This window comes from Trichoplusia ni, chromosome 19 (assembly GCF_003590095.1).
Source record: "Trichoplusia ni isolate ovarian cell line Hi5 chromosome 19, tn1, whole genome shotgun sequence".
In the NCBI taxonomy this organism is placed as follows: Eukaryota; Metazoa; Arthropoda; class Insecta; order Lepidoptera; family Noctuidae; genus Trichoplusia; species Trichoplusia ni.
This window is the reverse complement of record NC_039496.1, coordinates 3952656-3962160: the sequence shown is the minus strand read 5'-3', so window position 1 is coordinate 3962160 and position 9505 is coordinate 3952656. Positions and strand designations below refer to the sequence as shown.

Below are 9505 nucleotides of genomic sequence, written 5' to 3'. Positions count from 1 at the left end.
GACGACGGACACGCCGGACACACGTAACTAGCTAGACATGTAGACACACACGCGGGAGGCGGGCGGCGAGGCGGAGGCGGGCGCGGCGCTGCACGCGGCGTGGCGCGCGCGCCGCCGCCAGCACCAGCGCTCGCGGGCGCTGCAGGCGCTGCTGCTCACCGGGGACGACGGACACGCCGGACACACGTAACTAGCTAGACATGTAGACACACACGCGGGAGGCGGGCGGCGAGGCGGAGGCGGGCGCGGCGCTGCACGCGGCGTGGCGCGCGCGCCGCCGCCAGCACCAGCGCTCGCGGGCGCTGCAGGCGCTGCTGCTCACCGGGGACGACGGACACGCCGGACACACGTAACTAGCTAGACATGTAGACACACACGCGGGAGGCGGGCGGCGAGGCGGAGGCGGGCGCGGCGCTGCACGCGGCGTGGCGCGCGCGCCGCCGCCAGCACCAGCGCTCGCGGGCGCTGCAGGCGCTGCTGCTCACCGGGGACGACGGACACGCCGGACACACGTAACTAGCTAGACATGTAGACACACACGCGGGAGGCGGGCGGCGAGGCGGAGGCGGGCGCGGCGCTGCACGCGGCGTGGCGCGCGCGCCGCCGCCAGCACCAGCGCTCGCGGGCGCTGCAGGCGCTGCTGCTCACCGGGGACGACGGACACGCCGGACACACGTAACTAGCTAGACATGTAGACACACACGCGGGAGGCGGGCGGCGAGGCGGAGGCGGCGCGGCGCTGCACGCGGCGTGGCGCGCGCGCCGCCGCCAGCACCAGCGCTCGCGGGCGCTGCAGGCGCTGCTGCTCACCGGGGACGACGGACACGCCGGACACACGTAACTAGCTAGACATGTAGACACACACGCGGGAGGCGGGCGGCGAGGCGGAGGCGGGCGCGGCGCTGCACGCGGCGTGGCGCGCGCGCCGCCGCCAGCACCAGCGCTCGCGGGCGCTGCAGGCGCTGCTGCTCACCGGGGACGACGGACACGCCGGACACACGTAACTAGCTAGACATGTAGACACACACGCGGGAGGCGGGCGGCGAGGCGGAGGCGGGCGCGGCGCTGCACGCGGCGTGGCGCGCGCGCCGCCGCCAGCACCAGCGCTCGCGGGGCGCTGCAGGCGCTGCTGCTCACCGGGGACGACGGACACGCCGGACACACGTAACTAGCTAGACATGTAGACACACACGCGGGAGGCGGGCGGCGAGGCGGAGGCGGGCCGGCGCTGCACGCGGCGTGGCGCGCCGCGCCGCCGCCAGCACCAGCGCTCGCGGGCGCTGCAGGCGCTGCTGCTCACCGGGACGACGGACACGCCGGACACACCGTAACTAGCTAGACATGTAGACACACACGCGGGAGGCGGCGGCGAGGCGGAGGCGGGCGCGGCGCTGCACGCGGCGTGGCGCGCGCGCCGCCGCCAGCACCAGCGCTCGCGGGCGCTGGCAGGCGCTGCTGGCTCACCGGGGACGACGGACACGCCGGACACACGTAACTAGCTAGACATGTAGACACACACGCGGGAGGCGGGCGGCGAGGCGGAGGCGGGCGCGGCGCTGCACGCGGCGTGGGCGCGCGCGCCGCCGCCAGCACCAGCGCTCGCGGGCGCTGCAGGCGCTGCTGCTCACCGGGGACGACGGACACGCCGGACAACACGTAACTAGCTAGACATGTAGACACACACGCGGGAGGCGGGCGCGAGGCGGAGCGGGCGCGGCGCTGCACGCGGCGTGGCGCGCGCGCCGCCGCCAGCACCAGCGCTCGCGGGCGCTGCAGGCGCTGCTGCTCACCGGGGACGACGGACACGCCGGACACACGTAACTAGCTAGACATGTAGACACACACGCGGGAGGCGGGCGGCGAGGCGGAGGCGGGCGCGGCGCTGCACGCGGCGTGGCGCGCGCGCCGCCGCCAGCACCAGCGCTCGCGGGCGCTGCAGGCGCTGCTGCTCACCGGGGACGACGGACACGCCGGACACACGTAACTAGCTAGACATGTAGACACACACGCGGGAGGCGGGCGGCGAGGCGGAGCGGCGCGGCGCTGCACGCGGCGTGGCGCGCGCGCCGCCGCCAGCACCAGCGCTCGCGGGCGCTGCAGGCGCTGCTGCTCACCGGGGACGACGGACACGCCGGACACACGTAACTAGCTAGACATGTAGACACACACGCGGGAGGCGGGCGGCGAGGCGGAGGCGGGCGCGGCGCTGCACGCGGCGTGGCGCGCGCGCCGCCGCCAGCACCAGCGCTCGCGGGCGCTGGCAGGCGCTGCTGCTCACCGGGGACGACGGACACGCCGGACACACGTAACTAGCTAGACATGTAGACACACACGCGGGAGGCGGGCGGCGAGGCGGAGGCGGGCGCGGCGCTGCACGCGGCGTGGCGCGCGCGCCGCCGCCAGCACCAGCGCTCGCGGGCGCTGCAGGCGCTGCTGCTCACCGGGGACGACGGACACGCCGGACACACGTAACTAGCTAGACATGTAGACACACACGCGGGAGGCGGGCGGCGAGGCGGAGGCGGGCGCGGCGCTGCACGCGGCGTGGCGCGCGCGCCGCCGCCAGCACCAGCGCTCGCGGGCGCTGCAGGCGCTGCTGCTCACCGGGGACGACGGACACGCCGGACACACGTAACTAGCTAGACATGTAGACACACACGCGGGAGGCGGGCGGCGAGGCGGAGGCGGGCGCGGCGCTGCACGCGGCGTGGCGCGCGCGCCGCCGCCAGCACCAGCGCTCGCGGGCGCTGCAGGCGCTGCTGCTCACCGGGGACGACGGACACGCCGGACACACGTAACTAGCTAGACATGTAGACACACACGCGGGAGGCGGGCGGCGAGGCGGAGGCGGGCGCGGCGCTGCACGCGGCGTGGCGCGCGCGCCGCCGCCAGCACCAGCGCTCGCGGGCGCTGCAGGCGCTGCTGCTCACCGGGGACGACGGACACGCCGGACACACGTAACTAGCTAGACATGTAGACACACACGCGGGAGGCGGGCGGCGAGGCGGAGGCGGGCGCGGCGCTGCACGCGGCGTGGCGCGCGCGCCGCCGCCAGCACCAGCGCTCGCGGGCGCTGCAGGCGCTGCTGCTCACCGGGGACGACGGACACGCCGGACACACGTAACTAGCTAGACATGTAGACACACACGCGGGAGGCGGGCGGCGAGGCGGAGGCGGGCGCGGCGCTGCACGCGGCGTGGCGCGCGCGCCGCCGCCAGCACCAGCGCTCGCGGGCGCTGCAGGCGCTGCTGCTCACCGGGGACGACGGACACGCCGGACACACGTAACTAGCTAGACATGTAGACACACACGCGGGAGGCGGGCGGCGAGGCGGAGGCGGGCGCGGCGCTGCACGCGGCGTGGCGCGCGCGCCGCCGCCAGCACCAGCGCTCGCGGGCGCTGCAGGCGCTGCTGCTCACCGGGGACGACGGACACGCCGGACACACGTAACTAGCTAGACATGTAGACACACACGCGGGAGGCGGGCGGCGAGGCGGAGGCGGGCGCGGCGCTGCACGCGGCGTGGCGCGCGCGCCGCCGCCAGCACCAGCGCTCGCGGGCGCTGCAGGCGCTGCTGCTCACCGGGGACGACGGACACGCCGGACACACGTAACTAGCTAGACATGTAGACACACACGCGGGAGGCGGGCGGCGAGGCGGAGGCGGGCGCGGCGCTGCACGCGGCGTGGCGCGCGCGCCGCCGCCAGCACCAGCGCTCGCGGGCGCTGCAGGCGCTGCTGCTCACCGGGGACGACGGAAACGCCGGACACACGTAACTAGCTAGACATGTAGACACACACGCGGGAGGCGGGCGGCGAGGCGGAGGCGGGCGCGGCGCTGCACGCCTCGTCACGACGACAGACATGTGTGCAGACACAAACTATACATATACTACTTCAATGTCAGTTCGTCCAAAGTTGATAGTCCAATGAAACGGAGCGACTATCAGAAAAGATACGGAAAGTACAACAGGGTTGCATAAAGGGAGGGCATCGAAGATTTAATATAATGTGGTATTTCTCAGTTTCTCGCTTGCTTCGTTTCAATAGACAGGCAACGTAAGACGGGGAATCAAAACTTGTGTGGTAATTGGGCATGGTTTCGTTTTATTTTATCTTGCTGTTTCGAATAATGATTATATAGGATCTTGTTTCTTATATTACAGCGTGGCCCTGGCTGTTCTCAACGGCTTGCTGAGCAACGACCTAACTGACGGTCTGCGTAAACTCTCCGCCTGGAGAGAAAACACGTGCAGCAACAAGCGTTACCATTCCTTCTACAGGTAATTACTCGATTTATATACACGGTCAATGTGTCATTTGATAACATGTCTAAATTCATATTATTATAACACAGAGACGTGCTGTTCCTGGCGATGGCAGCACTGGGCGAGCATAACATAGATTTAGTCGCCCTACAGCGTGAGTACTCGCGCGCGCTAGAACAGTTGGGCGGGGCCCCGAGACCTCAAGACCTGCCCCCCACCCCCACCGCGCTCTGTTGCCGACACTACTTCAAACGCCTGCGTCTTAAAGTCGATGACTGAACAATAACTATCTGTATTCCTTTAAACAGCTCCGCTAGCATGGAAACTGTCCTCAAAACACATCAAAATAACACATTAAAATATCACCTAAGCCGCCTTCACATCAGCTGCACAGTAGTTACTTCAGCGTAGGCATTCAATGAGCGCACGACAACGAAACGCCAGTGTGAAGGCGTTACAGATGCGTCTACGCATGTTTGACCAAATTTGGATGCGACTGTTCAGTGGCCATGTTATATGTTGCTTTTGTTTATATACGTAATGTAAGAGCAATCAATCTGCGTATTTACAGACTGTACAGATGACAACTGAATTATTCATTTCAACAATAAAAATGATGGTATATTGACACCATTAGTTATAGTTTTCATATAAGAAATGAAATGGTAACTGTCGGATTGTGATCTTAATTTTTAATAGAGATCCATTTGATGCTTCTTGTCATCAAATAAAGCTTGAAAAATTAGTTTACGATGGGCTCAAACACGAGTTCCGGATCCCTAAGCCTTATTTTCATGCAATATTAACATTGAAACCCGTACAAAGTATGTGTACGAGTAGAAATGTATTGTTATTAAAAAAGAGTTATTATTTTTTCGTAGTTTAGTTTTGAGCGTTTTGTTCATTATACAACACTTGTAGGGTGTACCGTCCATTTTATTTTAGAACGATATAGTTTATCGAAGCATTACATTCGTGTATGGCTAAGACAAATCGGAACTTGACGAACTTCTTAAGCCCGTCCAAACGGGATCAAGGTATGCTTGATTCAATATTAACTATTGTATAGTTGAATCTATTAGGTTTCTTGGCCGCAAGGTCAGGACTATAAATAGGTGGAATACTGTGGATAAATTGTGGCCTAAGCTTCAATAATATTGCCCCAAAGTAAAATATTTTGATGTATCATTCACTCATAAGCAATCTTTGTAATAAATTCACCTTTCGGCATATCCATTAGTCTAGGATTGTGGGTGCTAAGTTAAGTAATCGGGACGGTGACCATAGTAACGTATGTACATAGAGTTGTTGTATAGAGTAGGTGTAAGGCCACGGAGAGCGGTATGTAATTGTGCTTAATTATGTGATGCCAGTGCAGTGATACGGTTGAATTCGTAAACGAATTGTATGAAGAGTTTGTGTGAGTGTTTACATAGTCACATTATTTATGTCTCGTGCACTCAGTGTGATTCATAATTACGACACAGTTTTTCAAACTAGAAAATGCAATCATTTATCCACACCAATATAATAACTACATCTTACAGAGACAGTAAATAATGTGACTGCCAAAATTCAAAAGTATTCATGAACGTGTCAATATAGTTAGTTAATATGATAAAATCATATTCATTTATTGTATTATCATACTGTTACTTCAACAAAACTTGTATGACTGCAATTTGTTCAGAGTAGCCTTGTAAAATTTAGTGATCTGTAGCTCTATTCAATTTGAACATATATATTATTATTATGTTAAATTAACAGTACCAGCAATTCATAGTGGACAGTATGAATTAAAAATAACTTGTATCTTAACATTTTTTTCCCAATTGGCAGTAGATCTATACTGCAACCAAGAAATACTCAGGATACTAACAGAAATATAATAATTTGCATTCAAAGTAATATTCAACACTATTTATTGAAACTAACCCTAGTTACTATGTAAACTCGATATAAAAGTCAATGAAACTAATTTGCGATCAAATTCTAGTGATTTTTTATTTATTTGAAATTGTGATTCTATAAATGTGTTACTGAGTTTTGGCTCATTATTTCTGTATCCAATGTATTAATGCGTAATTGTTTTGTGTACACCCATGATCATGTACAAGCCATATAGTTAGTTCCATATAATTGTACAATGACCTATGAAGCCACAAGAAGTATTTAAAGTTGTAAAATATTCATCATAAGCAAAATCAAAACTTATTTATATTACTACATAGCTACAGTAATGAAATACATAAAAATAACTCGAGGAAGTTCTGTTATTAAATAAAGATTATTTTATTTTGACAAGTGTAATGAAATGCATATAATTTTTTATAAAAAAAATATATAAGGCTTCAATATCAACTGTTTTATTTATCACCTAAACTAATACATTATATCTTAAGACATACCTAAAACTCTATATAAAAACTTGCCATCATGATCATAAAAGCAATCATTAACTTTGTATGTTGCCCCTTTCTTGTAAGCTTTCTTTGGGATTCTAATTCTTTCAGGGTAATTCATGATTTCTTTTGGGTCCTCAGCTTTATTCTTAAACTCTACAACACCACTTTCCTCATATTTATCATTGAATACTTCCATTTCATTGACCATACTTACATTAACAGCTTTCTTCTCTGTGTTAACCGAACCTGCTATCATTTGGTCATTAATATCTACCTCTCGACCTTTATCTAGTCTTTTTTTTATTCGCATAGTGAGTTCTTCTAATGTTACTACCTTGGAGTCTTTCTTTTTACTCTGTATAAACTTTTCATCACCATCAGAGGATTCTGCATTTAATTTCGCAAGTATATTTTCATTCTTATTTGCAGAAGCGTCAGTTTCCTTTTCTGCACATTTTCGGATTATCCTCTCAAATTCGCCAAGATCTTGACTTGGTGTGATATCAATTTTTATAGACTCTTGTTTTAATGGAGGTATCGACCTGTTTGAGAATTTAAGGAAATGTTTTTGAATTTCTGGCGGCATGCTTGATGTGCCTTCTTTCAACTCTTTCCAATTTCTCATGACAGACGCGTCGTGACGTGCGATGCGTTCTGCTGTAGCTGGTTTCCATGGATACTTAAGTAGTTTCTGCAAAAGAACAAAATAATTTAATTTTTAGGTATTTGCTGAAATATTTTGATTTGCAAAAGTTCATTTTTAAAGTTTGACATGTAATAAAGTTTTATTAAGAAGTTTCAATTATATCCTACTACAAAGGTAGATGCACAAGCAACCGCAATTAAATTAAAGGAATATTAGCTCATCTTTAACAAGGTTTAAGATGAGCTGAAAGTATTATGGTTGGAGTGCAATCTCTTTTTCACACCTGCAACAATATAACTTAATGAACTATAACAACATGAGGCCTCATGGGCTGACAAGCTTGCTAATATGTATTGTGTATGGATAGATAGCAAGACAGATTGAAGTCAAGTCTAGTCTCCAATTAATAATGATAACATATTCACACTAAACTATTTCAGCTAACCTTTACAACAGGTACTGTGACAGGAAAGCTCTCAGCTATTTTCTCCGGTGTCCACTCATCTGGTTCTGTATTAGCCAAATGCCGTATTTGTTCCTTCTCACTCCAAGTCAACAAGTTCGGCATGTTCTCTTTGAAGTACTTTTCCTTAACAATGCGATGACGGAGCTCATATTTACCCATTAAAGTTTCATTCATGTGGTCATCGTAAACTTGTCCGACCTGGAAAACGTAGAATGAACTGTGTTCTAGATTATATATAGTTTATGACTCTATATTGTATCAAAAGAAACGGTGGCATTACAAGTAACATGATTGTTTTGTCATGAATACATACATTGTAAAAGTCACTCTCAGACGACTCAACGAATTCTTCTAAATTTTCTTCTTTTACACGAAGACCGTCTTTCTCATAAGCTTTTATTTGATGGCTTAAACCTGGATTAGCACTTTTAGGTTCTAACCTCTTATTTCTAAGGGTACGTATAATGGCTTTGTCACATGTGCGATAAATCTGCCTTAAATGAAATGCAAACATGTTTGATATTTTGTTTTAGATAATCGAACATAAATTGTATTGTATTAATTATTTAAAACACAGAAACTATAAATTTTTGTAGTAAGCGCTTCTTTTTAAAATTCTTGACATTGACATTTGTCGAAATAAACATACGGCTTTGACAGCAGATAGACAGTATTGCAAGGGTCAAACTAAAAAACTGTTTTTTTTTTATAGGAAACTATTTTCGATAAAACCTAAACTTTTCCAAACCAGTACCGGAATGGTTTACAGAACCTTAAAACGATGTTGAAATAATTTGTGTAACTACCGCTGATCAAAAGTACTTAGGTGTTGTGACCTTGCTTTAGACGTATCGCTTCTTTAGATAGTTTAAAATATGATTTAAAAATCATCTAAAATAGTACATACATTACATAGCATACGTTACATTAAAATACATTTAAAACTAAGGACTTAATAGGTTTTTTGTAGTTAGTAATAAGTTATAAGAACATTGTTACTTTAAACTACCAAATACCGTCTGCCTCAACCATCTCAATCAGAATTTAACAAGTCCATTATTAGTAAACCACAGTTTTCTCCCAAACTGTACCTCATTAATATTCATTTACAAAACAGCGCACCGTTCCCTTACACTCACGTGCCGATCACCTGCCCTACTTAGCCCTCGGACCACATTCACACAGAATCAGGTTTTTTCTCCGGCAGCCGGTTGCAACTCACGTTTCTGAATACTCTTGCATTACTTTATTGTATGTCTTTTTATCAGCTGTTACGTTGTCAGGTTATTTCTAAACATGTCTCCAGCAAAATCTCATATATTTGCTCGTAAATACGCAAGATTAAGAGGCGTATCGTAATAATTTTTACTTAAATACTTACGTAAATATATATGTTTTGGACAAATAGGTATCAAAATAAGCATCCTCAATAATAACTGTTCAACACTGCTGACCTGTTATCCCTTAAAATCAATCAGTCAACGGTTCAGCCAACTGCAGGACATAGGTTTCCTCCTTGTCTCGATGTGTATTGCCCATTTGTTACCTACTAGATATGTGCAATAGATACTAGAAATTTACATCAACATTTTCTTAGCTTGGGCTTGTTTCATTGCCTCGGTAAAAAAATGGTCAATTATTGAGTATAACTATTTTCGCATCGCAATTAAAGAATAAAAAGTAGGAGCATAAGGAGGAGCTCATGGCTAAGCTATAACCGC

The 9505-nt window shown here is 51.3% G+C and overlaps 1 protein-coding gene and 1 pseudogene across 1 annotated transcript; one reads left to right on the top strand and one right to left on the bottom strand.

The window, feature by feature from the left end:
* LOC113503543 overlaps window positions 1-6471 on the top strand; it is a 36854-nt pseudogene extending 30383 nt beyond the window's left edge.
* A 144-nt stretch (window positions 6472-6615) lies between these two features.
* On the bottom strand, window positions 6616-8446 carry LOC113503515. Its single transcript, XM_026885539.1, has 3 exons — window positions 8098-8446; window positions 7764-7982; window positions 6616-7363 (listed from the first exon to the last, which is right to left on the bottom strand). The coding sequence occupies exons 1-3, from the start codon at window positions 8296-8298 to the stop codon at window positions 6665-6667; spliced, it is 1119 nt and encodes a 372-aa protein (XP_026741340.1). The 5' UTR covers window positions 8299-8446; the 3' UTR covers window positions 6616-6664.
* Between the last annotated feature and the right edge of the window lie 1059 nt (window positions 8447-9505).